Source organism: Aythya marila (assembly GCF_965140915.1).
Source record: "Aythya marila genome assembly, chromosome: 1".
In the NCBI taxonomy this organism is placed as follows: Eukaryota; Metazoa; Chordata; class Aves; order Anseriformes; family Anatidae; genus Aythya; species Aythya marila.
In genome coordinates this window covers 61,689,155-61,703,035 of record NC_139042.1, presented here as the reverse complement: position 1 = coordinate 61,703,035, position 13,881 = coordinate 61,689,155, and the positions used below count along the sequence as shown (strand labels likewise).

General features: G+C 40.1%; 1 protein-coding gene across 3 annotated transcripts in view; it reads right to left on the bottom strand.

Moving 5' to 3' along the window:
- The window catches only part of IRS2 (insulin receptor substrate 2), a 30,617-nt gene that overhangs the window by 12,472 nt on the left and 4,264 nt on the right, over positions 1 to 13,881 (bottom strand). Inside the window, exon 2 of one of the 3 annotated variants that reach the window (XM_082751801.1) lies at positions 11,416 to 13,074. The exons of 1 other annotated variant lie outside the window; for it this stretch is intronic. In XM_082751801.1, the coding sequence (XP_082607927.1) occupies positions 13,049 to 13,074 (26 nt within the window). In that variant the 3' untranslated portion in view covers positions 11,416 to 13,048. Of the gene's footprint in view, positions 1 to 11,415; positions 13,075 to 13,881 lie in introns of those variants that run through there. One more of the 3 variants, XM_082751800.1, reaches the window with a different exon arrangement.

Below are 13,881 nucleotides of genomic sequence, written 5' to 3'. Positions count from 1 at the left end.
AGCTAAAGAAGGTGAATGCAAAATGCCAAGTTTCATCTGCCCTAAGGAACAACTAGGAATGAGACAGGTGATGAATCTCAGCTTAGAAAACAGCACGTATTTGGCTGTTTTTCTGCAGTGAGACCTGCAGTACAAAACGTTACTTCCCTCAAGAAAAGAACATTTGTTTAAATACAAGAAATACTATGCCCTCAAAGCACAGTGTGCTTTCACAGCACTCTTCTCCAAACTTCACGGACTTAAAATGAAGACAAAAAATTGGTATCAATCATGTCCAATATTGCTAACTCCAGAGCACGATGCACTCTCTTGTGATTACAAAAGCTCTCAGTACACATTTGTACAAACAAAGCTGTACTTGACTGCTTCAAGAGTTCTGTTTTTTTCCTCATCTCACAGGTGCTCTCACACATGCATCTTTGCCTTCTTTTGTTTAATGGCTCACCTGATTTGTTGCTGTGTAAATATGTTTATAAGCAACCACTGATGCTTAATTTCCTTAGAAATGTTCACCACTACCTCAGACAGCATTTTGAAAAATACTTTCTACTTAGAACAATATATCTGATATAACTGATACTGGCATCTTTTTGAAATTGTTAGGACTCTTCCAATAAAACAAACAGATTAAAAAAACAAACAAACAAACAACAAAAAAAACAACAAACATCTTTGTCACTTCAGACGTGACACCTGAGAGTTTGGCTCTAGTCCCACCAGTGTCTAGCAGAGAATTCCCCTAGACTTCAGGGGGAATTTCCAGTACGAAAAGACCTGCACGTATTTACTGCCACCATCCCAGCTTTCTGAAGCTGTTTAGGACATCTCAAGCAGGTGTTGTGAACACTGCAGGATGTCACATTCAGGAACTACAGCTAGCATGCTGTGCAGTACATGAGACTTCATATAAACTAAGATGTTGTAGAAATACTCTGAAAAACAAAAAAGGAATTGCAGAAGAAATACTTTGCAAAACACAAGTATTTTCCCTAACATGCCTGCAGCTTTAAAGCACAAGTTTGCTTCCAAGTTTTAAGGAGGTGAAATCATTGCATATTTCATGTATTGTAATTGAGATCAGCAAATACACTGAAAAGTGTTCAGTGAATATTGCAGCAGGTGCATAGCTAGAGAATATGCAAATCTCTTTCAATTTCACATTTACTGACCATGCACAATACACCATAAACTATCACAGAGAGAACAGGCCAGGCCAGGAAGGAATGCTTCGCTATAGCAGTTGATACACATATAAATACCAGTCTTGTTTTCAAGTCATTTTGTTTAAAAGAGCCCCTAACACAGCATGTTTGACCTCACCAAATCGCAACCCTCTACTAGATGTCCCATTTATGCTAAGTATGCAGGCTCCCTCCATAGTCAGGGAACACAAAAGGCTTGTATCAGCCATGAAGAGTGGCTTTGACCTGCCTCTTCAGTACTTTACAGGCACCTATATCTTTTCAGTGACTACCTATGCAAGTTAGATCCTCATCTTTAGAGGACTGTTTCATTATGCTCCTAATAAGGAACAAACGAGGTGTCTACAGGTGGGGCCAAATCCTCTTAGATCTACATACAGTGAAAAAACAATGGCTAGATGAAAGAAAGCACCATATATATAGAAACCTAAAAGAGGATACTGACACTAGGACCTACTGGAGACACTCACACTGGAAACTTACAACACTGGTGGAACTGAGCAGCTTCGTTCAGAACACCTGTACTAAGGTCCCCTAAGATTTTACCACAGAAATAGAGAACTACAGAAAGGTTTGGGTTGGAAGGGACCTTAAAGATCACTCAGTTCCACCCCCTGCCATGGGCAAGGACACCTCCCACCAGACCAGGTTGCCCAAAGCCCCATCCAGCCTGGCCTTGTACACCTCCAGGGATGGGGCAGCCACAGCTTCTCTGGGCAGCCTGTGCCAGTGCCTCACCACCACCGTCATGAAGAACATGAAGTCCTGTGGTCATCCTGTGGCCTCAGAAAAAGATATTTCTGCCTATTAATTACACTCTTTTGTCCATCTGACCAAAACAAGAGCCCAGCACATCTAAACCCCACAAAACTTGTTAGGAAAATATGGCTTAATTGCCTCTGGAATATGTCCCCCTTGCCTTGCAAATATCCTACCCAGCCTATGCCAAACAATCAAACAAACTCTTCCACAGCAGTCACAAGATGTCTGCTTGCAAGCAGGAAAAACAAACTGAATAACGTGAGGCACTAATAAAAGGCACAATAGCTCTGCCAGTGTTTTCCAGTTCAGTGCCTCAGCCTCCCCAACAGGCATCAAAAAAGTCTCTAAGTAAAAAAGCCAGATTCAGTCGATATTTGAGATGAGAGACCACAAAAACACACTTTCCCAAACAGCAGATACAAGACTTGGACAAAACCACTTAGGTGAGAAAAACATCTCCATAAAACACACATAAAACAAACCCAACATGAACTGCCTGTAAATGAGCGGTTCCTCGACACCGGAGCTTTAGCAATTGCAGTCCACAGACTACTTCAGAGCTGGTAGCTTATACTGTGTTGAAGGTCCTTATTTCCAGCAGCTATTTGGAATTAAAGTACATTGAAAAGATTTAATTGATGTAGTTAATTACTGTGATTCCAGAAAGATACTATGTGGCTACAAATGGTATTAAAAGGGTCCTACGACAACTCAGGAGAAAGGAAATAAATGGTTGCAAGCTTCCCCATTAATATCTGATAGCTGCTATGAAAGATCTTGGAAACCTCTGTCAAAATAAGATCAAAAGTTACCTCATTACAGAAGCAGAAGAGACGGTTAAAAATAGGCACCACCATATACTTCAGGACAAATACATACACTCCAAATACACAAGAAAAATTCCAGTAATAGCTCATCAAATGAAGAAACAGGAATTCAGACTAAAAAGACACGTGGCGATGCCGTTCATTCTGAGTTGCAGTCATAGCCCACTGTGCTATATCCCGTACTGTTCTGGGTACCGTGTATTTCCAGTGTTTTTCCTCAACTAAATCACATAATTTGGACATGTGTTTCCTGCTCCTGGATTAACTGACAATTACCGAACGTAATTCTTTTTAGCACTGTGCAGTTTCTTTGTGAGAAACCTATGAGACAACAGTTCTCCATGTATCAAATATGCTGTATTTCCTGCTTCCTGGTAAGAATTAGCTTTGCTCGTATATGATGCAAATAACGAGTAAACATCTTTTTGACACATGTCAAAATGTGAGCTGTTTCTCGGATTACAGAAGCAAAATGAAGACCTTACTCAGGTACGCACACCTACAGCTACACTAATTTGAGTAAGATAAAGCCACTTCATCATAAAACCACTTGAGCATTCAGTGAAGCAATGGTTTCACATGGTTAAAAAAGTAATAATAAAGGATTGCAAAGAAGAATTTAACAATTTTCATAAAGGATTTATTTGCCTACTGCTCTGCCACCCTCAGCAGAGCTCCCTAGGAGTTTGCCTACCAAGTGGAAAGAAGAACAGTTGGCTGCTCAGGTAGCCCTCTACAAAGTGCTTGGGAAAAACACCTGAGAAAGACAAACCAAAAATCAGTGCTTGATAAAGGGGATGGGATCCAAAATAGACTAGCATGAAATCCTAAACAAGGAAATGTTTCTTAATGCTTGCATCTTGAGTTAAGATACTGCACGACAATATGCATATACTTTGTTCCACTTGGGATGGGGAGTCTAAACCTGTCTCCTACACACGAATCCTCAAAAGAGCTTACTATTTTCCTTTCTAAACTCAGCAAGTAGAGAACAGTTGAAGGACCAGCCTTTCTCCATCTACTCATACTCAGTCCCATGCCTCCTATCTGCTGGGAGTCCGAGTCCTACGTACAGGTCTTAAAGTCCCACTTATGCTTAATTTAAGGAAACAGAGAAAGCTACGCTATAATTGTAAGGACATTATTAGTAAAAAAAAAACAAAAACAAAACAAAAAAAAAAAACACAGTGTAAGTATATCTGTTGGCAAAGTACAAATAAGCAGAATACAAGGCTGAGTCTAAAGACAAAAAGTGTCATGTAAATAACTCTGAGAGTGTTTTTAAAGTATTATGGTTGAAGTGTTATCACCTTGTAAACCTACACAAGCCAATTTATGAGCACAAAAGAAAGACATTTATCAAGGAGTGTGCATAGTATGATGTTACATTCTTTTCTTTTAATATAGAGAGCATCCATGTGGCCAGTAAGGCAAGTCAAAACTTGCCATGTTCTTGACAGATGCAGCAGACTTGGGGAACAATTTCACTTGCAGACCACTCTGGAAGTGACCTTCTGTGATCCCTACATCAAACAGCAGCATTCTATCTAAACATCTTACACAGCTCGTTCACAGCACAGGGCAGCTCCCTCTGCATTAAAGCACACCAGTTTAACCAGGCTCATTCAAGCTGCAAGATCTAAGGCTGTTGTTTACACTTCCTAGCATAGGCCAGTATACAGCTATTAAGAATAACAGTCCATCAATTTATTTCTTCAGGGCCAAATTCTAGTTCTACTAAAGATCAGTAACAAAAACAAAACATCAAAACACACAGCTGTTTCACTACCACCATGGTCTGGCATTTATTTGTTTAAAAACAAACAAACAAACAAACAAGTTTGTTTTCTAATGTTATCAGTTCTCCCACAGCTTTTAGTTTACTATCACTTAAAACGTCCGTACTAATATGAAAAAAAAATAAAGAGGACCTGGTGTAAAAATCACTTACTGTACTGAAATACACAGGTTGATTTATATTTGGAAATAATCCTATTGGCTAACATTTAACAATCGATTACTACCAATTTGTTTACTTAGAACCCACACAATCTACTATTTACTTAGAAGACACCACCTATTGTTAAAAGTTTACCTTGGTAGGATTTTCATTTGACATTTAAAGATTTAAACACAGCAGTGCAATGATATATTTTTGTAGATCTCCAAAAGAAAGCAGCAGCACCTTTGTGCACACAAGGATCTGTCTGATATCTGTTTGAGAGGAGCTGCTGCAATAAAATGGTAAGTACTCCCATTTTAAGTTTATAGCCAACTCCCTGAATTATTATGTGCCTCAGGAAGGATCATGTATGTTTATTCCTAATACCCCTCCCTGCATACCCACTTCTCTGTAAATATTGTTAAAGTCACAAGCACTAATTCTGTGACCAGCATCAAATGAATTATGTTCTCTTGAATTGTTTAACAGGTTTGATTCTGTCTAAATATAAGTGTTCACAGTTTTATAGTAAAGACTCATTAGCTGTAAATAATAATATAAAGTGACTTTTCAAAATTCACAAACTTAAATATTTATCAGATTTTATCAATACTTTTTGTACAACATTGCTACATTAGGAGCATAACTTTTCTTCTTATGCTAAACAGACAACATTATTGTACTATAATAGTTAATACTCCATTAATTTTGGCAGCAATAATTGCTCAGGACTGAAACCTGTTGTAAAAGATGCAAGTCCAGCCTCCTACAAACATTTCCAAATGTTTATGTTGTAAAAGCCACTGATACTACAACACAATTGAGTACAACTACTTTACAGTTGAATTTTATCTCTACCTTCCAGATCCAAACCTCATAACCCCCTTGCAAAGAAGTCTTTTTATGGTATCAGGGAAAATTTTGTTTAGACACCTCATTGGTGATTTGGTCTGCTTAAAATAAACCAAAAACTATCACTGGAGTTTTGGAAAGAAAGTCAGTATCAGAGAAACTGGTAAAAAGAAAACCAAAGAAAATCTCATTGCACCCTCTCAGTAATTCAAGCACTGGAGAGAGCACAGTAGTTGAAGCAGTCGGCTTGGTGGTGTGAAAGAGTTTGGTACTAACTAAATGGGAAACAGATTTGCATCCCCATGTCAATCTCTTCTTATTTCTTTCAAATAGCACTAAAACATAGCACTATCAGTCACTGAGAAAAACTTGCTATAGTGCCAGTTACCTCCCTGAAGGTAGACGAAGTCCACTTCATTACTGTTTTCTTGTCCTAGAGCTACTCTTCAAGTAGCCTTCTGTAGCCTGCTTCCCATGGAAGAGCTAAGCCTATCTCAAAAAAACGTTCATAGGAATGTCTTGCTCAATCATCTTGTAACTTGTGGTGAGCAAAAGCCTGGATCCAAAAGGAAAGTCTATCAGACTCATGTACAGAATGAGAATTTGGAAATGTTACCCAATTTAATGAAAGGTTAAACTGGACAAAAAGGACCATCATAAACACCTGTTTCTAAAATCATATACTGACAGAGAGGACAGAGGCTCACAGGCAAAACTACAACTGCCTAGCCCTAATTTCATTGACACGATTCTCCCACTGCTACCGGAAAGATGTATTGATTTGTCTTTGACTTCAGAGCAGCAAAGTCCCCTACCTCAATCTCACTTACAGCATTATTCTTCATCTACTTCAAGTTGTCTGAGAATCAGCTTTGAAGTCGAGACCAAACTGAACAGTGAGTTTCATACCTTGCACTCATCATCACAGCACACTTGCTTTTAGAGCATCACTTGGAGAAGCTCGGAAGACTTGCTGCTGTGTCCTGCTGGTTCTGAGAAACTTCGGCTGTTGCTGGTTCCAGCAAGTTCACCAGTTTGGCATTACACTAAAGCCCCAGTGCCTCCATTTCTGACCCCTTCAAACAAAAACAAGCTGCTCAACAATGTCTAATCCGTGCGTCATGTAATCCCGCTTAATACTCTACAAACTCTGGGTAATATTTGTGTAGTTTTTAAATTTAGCAAAGAACATCCTGGCCTACTTCAAAGACACCCTCGCCTTGGGTAGCATCCGCTAGGAACGTCACCCAGACGCATTTCAAACAAGAGAAGCAAACGAACAGGAAGGCAGAAGTAAAAATTACGAAAGACAAATTAAGACCCCCCTGGCCTAGTGACGTAATAAAAACCTGGAATACTACAAATCAGATGCCTGGAGAATGAACACGTTATGCAACCACCAAGCACTCCATCCACGTACAGATAAAGAGATGTCCTTTTTAACGCAGCCTTGGGCCCACCAGGCAGCATGGGACCGAGCCCCCCGCCAGCACTTCAGACTCCCCTGGGGATGGCTGACAGGTAAATCACACACGTGCTCCTGCCATCCACACAGAGCTAGGAGGTAGGAAATTGGATGTCACTCCGGTGGAGTAATGGAAAATCCCTTCTTTGAGGCACCCTTCACTTTCTGCAACGCAATTATCTCAGAAGCGCCTCTCACCCACCGCAAGCGCTTCCGAAGAAGCCCAAATTAAATTCCACAGTAATTCTCGCGTAGACCGTCCTTCCTCAGATCTTCCAGACCCTGGATGAAGGACAAACGCGATCCTGTTTTGTTTAGGCTGTCAGGCAGACAGCCTCCCATCATTAGCCTTTTGTCAGCAGCGATGCCGGGGTAGATTACTAGCGCAGCGCCTGTCGTGGCAGGTGCATGGCCCTGGGGCTGCCATCTGCCAGGAAGGAAGTGCTCTCCTCTAGGATGCTGAAGAGATTGACAAAATGTAAACAAAACACTGAATCATTCCTAATCTATGGAATCGGGCTATTACGTTGCTCTTCCGCAACGTGGACTGTACGATCAGAGGTGGGGGCTTCGGTCTGGGGCTTGTTATTTGTTTTTTTTTCTTGACTATTTTTTGATTGGTTTACTGAAATAATGCACTCTAAACTATTTTTTACATCAACTGAGACACACAAATCTGGATTTGACAGGGAACAAACAAACCTAGTACCAGAAACACATATTTTAGAAATTACTCCTCTGCTTTCAGCTTCTGATGTGCTTCTTCACATCCTTCACTGTGTGCAAAAACTGTGGGTTTTTTGTTTGTTTGTTTGTTTTTTAGTATTTTCAATACACCTATACAGAATTTTGGGCTGCCATAGCTGATAAAAAAGTGATAATTTGTTTTGAAAAAAATAGGAAGTTTGAAAATTAAAAAATGGATAGATAACAAGTTGGAGCATTGTCTTTGGTCTTTTAAAATTAATTTCCAACTGGATCCCTCACGATTAGACCAAGCTATTTATTCTAAATTCTGCTGGTTTTGCTTTGACTGGTGCTGGTGGTCCATTTCGCACTGCAGGGGCCAGGCAGCAGCACTTCTCCAGGCAGAGGCAGACGCACTTACCGGAGGAGTCACAGTAATGACTTCAGGAGCATTACTGCTTCGTGTCCAGCACAGGGGAGAAGGCACACCACTGCTCTCCTCAAGTGAGCCTCGGAGGTTATTCTATTAGCACCCTACGCTCAATGAAGTGCATTTTTAAGTTATCCTCCATAAAGGTGCAAGTAATCCTTATGTTGCTTTTTCCAAGCTTTCAGTCATGCTAACAATGCCTAAGCCCCAAATACAAATACAGCCCTGCGACTAAGGGACTCATCCTGAGTACATGAGTGTGCAAACTGCACGTAGCACCTATACCAGTCATCCAGGTTTCTTCCAGAGCTGACAGAGATGCAGTCAAGCTGAGGGGAAAATTCATGCTGCTTTCTAGTAGGAATTTAAAGTAGGTGGGAGGAGCCTTGGTGGCTCTGTTTACTCCTGCTGATTGTAGCGAGCGCCTAGAGCACTACTGGGAGATGCACACGGTCAGGCAGCAGAGACAAATACCAGTGTGAAAGCAAAAAAAAACAACAAAAGTTGCCCTTTGGACAGGCTCCAGGAGGAAAAACAGTCTTTTCAGCAGTTGGCAGCAAGGAACTACTCAGCTGAACTTGGCTCTTCAAGGCTGCCACTCTTGACCCCCCACATACATACACACAAAAACTTTAAAAATAACTGCGTACCAGACAATGCGCACACAAGCAAAACACGACTGAACTCTGGGGTCAGTGCACCATCTTTTAAAAGTGAATGGATGCTACTGATTTCCATGCGCACACAGCTCACTTCTAAGCAAACACTCTAAGCAACAACAAAACAACAGAGTTGTGAAACCCAAAGAATCGCACATCCCAATTCATCAAATAGGCTGCTCACGTTATACTGTTACTACACGCACTTTGACACCTAGACACAAAGAGAACAAGTGGACAACCACTGCAGTTCATACAACACCTCAACAAACTGGGGAAAAAAAAAGATACAGACATTTATTTATATGTTCAGTACTTCAAAAAGAAACATATGATTGATGCTTTCTCGGTGCTTTAAAGAAAATCTGATATAACCAGAAAGTACCTGAATGTATCTATGCTGCCACTGACCTGATGAATAGGGAGGAAAGTTACACTACATACACTGAGGATAGCACAATTTTCTGTGGATGCTTGCTGTGTTTAAACTTTTAAACCACTTCAGCATCCCAGTATAATTAACACTATTTAAAACTAATAGTAAACTAAGTGTAAAGAAACCCATGTTATTCTCCCCTTATTACAAAAACAAAACAGAAAAAGAACCAAACACCACCATATAAAACATGTCCTAATGCTCCCTCTGTTCAAACATTCCTTCATCCATTTTACTCACAAGTGAACGTTAGTCTCTGTAGCTATCTTGAAAGAAATCAAGTAATCAGAAGCAATCATCAACCTAAGCATTTCCTCTGCCTTGAGCAATGACTGTACTGGTTCATTTTAGAACAAACCCACCATTCAACTCTGTCTATAACAATTTATCTTAAACGACTCAAAGCAACCATGACATTCTTTATATGAACAGTATAGCTAAACATAATTTAGAGTATAAAGCAAAATAGAAGTCTAAAACGTGTTACAAGTTTTAATATTCTGTCTGCTTGTAAAAAGCTGACGTCCGTATAATCAACATCATTTAAAATATCAAAGGCTTCATTTCATCTCAGATAAACTCAGTTTACATTTTGTTCAATGAATGGCTCTGCTTGGTTCAGACCTAACCATTTTGGTGTGGTCACCTGTAAAATGCAATTTTAGAGACAAGAAGTGCATTCATAGAGGCAGCAAGAGACAACCTCAGACTTTTAATTCTTAGTTCAAGAGGTGAAATCCAACTACGTAAGCTATTAAGAGTAGTTCAGTTCTTTCGGGTGTTAATTACAATGTTCTCAAGGAAGTTGTCAGTAAGAGAAAATACTACACTTACAACTACTTTATTCAAAGAAGATTTTAAAACATGTACAGATTTCTAACACAGCATATAGTTCTTTCAATTCTTTTAAGGAGTCATTTAGAAATGAATGCAAGTTTTGGAAACGAGACAATTAAACATTCTCATGCCGCTCTGAGAACCAAAACTTTATGGCATTTGGCACAGTAGAAGGGAAAAGATCTTAATAATTCATTGTGCAAAGTAATCTAAAAAGAAAAAGGAAACAAGGGTTATGTATTAAATAATCTGAAATGCCATTAGAAAGACACAGGAAGAGATTTCTTAAGATAGGCTTTTTATTGTTTAGGCGCAATCATAAAACCCTCACAAAAGTAAGAGCTAATTGACAAGGGGGAGGTTCATTATTATCAAAAATCACCTTATTACGATCTTAAGTAGATGCATTACAGCTGATGACTACTTTAAATAAATCAAGACAAAGGAAACTAACACAGGAGGAAACCACCCTCTGTTTTTTTGCATCATTATACATAGTATCTGTTCAGTTTTGGAAAATCAGACCAACTACTAGAAGCATTTAAAAGTTACAGAGCATTTTGTTAATAGAAAACACAATTGAAGATAACACACCCAAGTATGGTGTTTTCACTCAAGCAAAATTCCCTATTACACACCCACTGAATTTAATGGGAATTTCACTTAGGAATTCCAGGATTACACACAAAGGGTAAAATCTTGACTGCACCGAAATCGAGACAAAGTTCCCACTTGACTTCAATGGAGCTAAGATCCACCACAAAAACTCAGCTCATCGTTGGGTGTGATCTGTCATAAATACAGTGGAATAAATAATTTACACTATATGTGAAAATAACCGTAAACGTCTCTATAAATAACGAAAACCATACACAGTTCATACTTTTTTAAAGCAAAAAAAGCAATCATCATTTAAGAACAAAGGCTAGCTAATTATCAGCATGTAACAAGAGTTTTAACTGACCAGTAACAATATTATTTTATTTACATGTTGGACAAAGGCAAGCGTTTTCCCAGATTCTTAAGCATTTGCACACTTTCAGAGTACAGTAAATCTAAATGAGCTGATAATTTCAAGCAAACTTTTCATTTTTCTGTTTTCACTGCTATTGTGGTGGCAGGAGCTTGCTCTTGTCATGACAGGAGAGAATCCCAGAAGCGCAGCACTGCTACAGCAGAGGTCAGGTACTGGCCGAGGAGACAAGCTACACATGAAAACCAACCACCTCCAAATGGTACAGATAATTCCCATTCAAATACTTATCCACATGAAAACATGTTGATTGCTACAGACCTTTAGGAAGCATTCAAATCGATTTTTCTTTTTTTTTTTTTTTTTAAATGTATTTTACTTTGAATTACAACGAGATTGTTCATATATCCTGTATCTGAGATGTTCCCCTATTCCAACTACTAAACATATACGGATCCTCCATTGTTTTAAAAAAACTCCCTAGAAAACTCCCTCTTTAGTTTTGAAGAAGTAAGGCTTCCCCCTTTGATAACATATTCAAAAACAACATCTGAAAAAAGTGCAAAGAGCTAAGTAAACAATGCTGACTATATACAATATAAGCAATCTCTTGTACAAACCATTACTTTACTAAATCAGATTCTCTCAAATCTACCAGAATTACTTCTGTGTTAAAATAAGTTTACTCTTCCTTATGCTCAAATACAGTTTTCTTTAAATTGTCTATGTATTTCTCTGCAGAATATGAAAGTCTTAGTAATCTCCCAAGCCACAACTTTTGATATTTAAATACACTGGCACAACACTAAGTCATCTTTTTAACAGTGGCAGAAGCAGCTCTGTAAACAAACTTCAGTGTGTAATCCTAACAAAAAACAAAAGAGAAACTCAGAAATTTGCACAAGTTGATCCTACATACACTCCTAAGATTCTCTGTGATATATTCCTGCTTTCCCATGCTATGACTCTCCCAGTCAGTCTGCCACAAACACAACTGGCATGAAACCCTGCGTTTGACATACAACCCAGAACGCTGCTGAGGGATGCTTGTGCAAGTTTTTTCTTACCGCCCTGGCCTGATATTGGCTACAGCAATCCCCGAGCAGAGCGAGACTGCACCGATGCGCAGTAGGCGGACACATTTTTCAGGTAAACAGAAGGATGGGAAAGAGAGCTTTGCCTCCTACGTGGAGATTAAACCTCGACGAGTTTACCCAGAACGCTTCTGGATGCGGTCAACATTTATAAGCTTAAAGGAAACGGGGGAAATAAATACACATGCAGATTACATATTAAAGTAAGTCTATAACCACCCGTGGATAAATATACAATTAAACCCTCTCCTCTGTACACCGTGTACCAAATTAACGTGGCTGTGTTTATTGCATTACCCTTTTGTTTACTTTGTCAGAAGGACAGCAGTCAATTCCCCCAGCTTATCTGGCTGATCGGCTGCTCTACTCCTGCTTTCCGCCTGGGTGATGGAAACGCCGCCATCCACGCCAGGTTTTCTCTGTCACTGGCTCCCGCTCCCCTCCCCCTGCTCCCCCTCTGCCTTGGGGTCAGCAGTTTGGAGACTGTTGTGGAAATCTCTCCTTCCCAGCACCCCCTGGCTTGCAGTCGTAGCCATAGGTGGCTCAAGACAAACCCCTTGTTTCTGTGAAAAATCAGTTTTGTTTTTTTTTTTCAAAGAAACATGCACAGTTGTTTGCCAGTGTCCTGGGCTGCGGTCCCAAAGCTGGCCTTTTAGATGGCAACGCCACCAGTAATTGCAGCATCCACACCGCTTTAGGTCAAGACACACGAATCCCGAAAACGTCTCCAGCAAAAAATAAAAGCAACTGACAAGGAACACTCTGCACCCAACCCTTCGAGTCATTCAGAGTAAGAGTTCATCCTTTAAAACTTTGCCATTTCATTCAACAATCCTCTCGTCTTAATTAGGTTCAAAGCTCGCTCTGCCAACGGTGGATCTCTCATCTTTTCCATCTTCCTGTACTTCCTATCAAAAGAGAAAATATTTTCTTCTTCAAAATCAGCTAGCTAGTTAGAAAACAGAAGGAAAAAAAAACCGCAAGTGTAGCTCTACAAGCTGTCAGTTTCCGAGTATGATTGACGACCTCTGTCAGCACTGTGAATGCAGAAGCAATACCTATTTACCTCCAAGCAACTGCTTCTGCACGGTATGTCATTTCACCCCGCTGGACCCATAAACATCTATTACAGCTCTATATGCATACAGGTTTAAAGTACCATGTCTTGCATAAATGCAACAGCAAAGAGGATCCCTACGGTGCCTCATCATTAACTTTTAATCCTTGACAGATTGGCTGCTCTGGGCCCTCCCCAACTAGCACTCACTTGTGTACGAATTCTCGCTTGTTAAGAGGAGGCGGGTTGCTATTTGAGGGGGGGGGGGGGGGGGGTTGCTCTTTGTTCTTTCCTAAAGGAAAAAAAAAAAAAAAGCAAAAAGCAGGAAAACCAGCACCTCAACAAAGGAACAGCTACATAATTAAAACAGAATTTCTCCCTCGGCCCCCCGTTTCGGGTTTCTTAGGCTTGCTTTTGTCTTCGAGCAGCCAGCGTTTTTTCGACCCACTCCCAAGCCCGCCACCCAGCCGGTGATTCCCAGCGGGGCCCCGGCTGCACGCCACCACCCTAGGGTCGGCCTCGGAGCAAAATGTGCAACGCGACATGGAACAGCTCAGGCGTACGGCGTCTTCTGGAAAAGCTTTTTTTTTTTTTTTTTTTTTTTAAGAAAAAAAAATTCACATTCCATGCTCACCATGATTTACTGTTAAACTTTTGC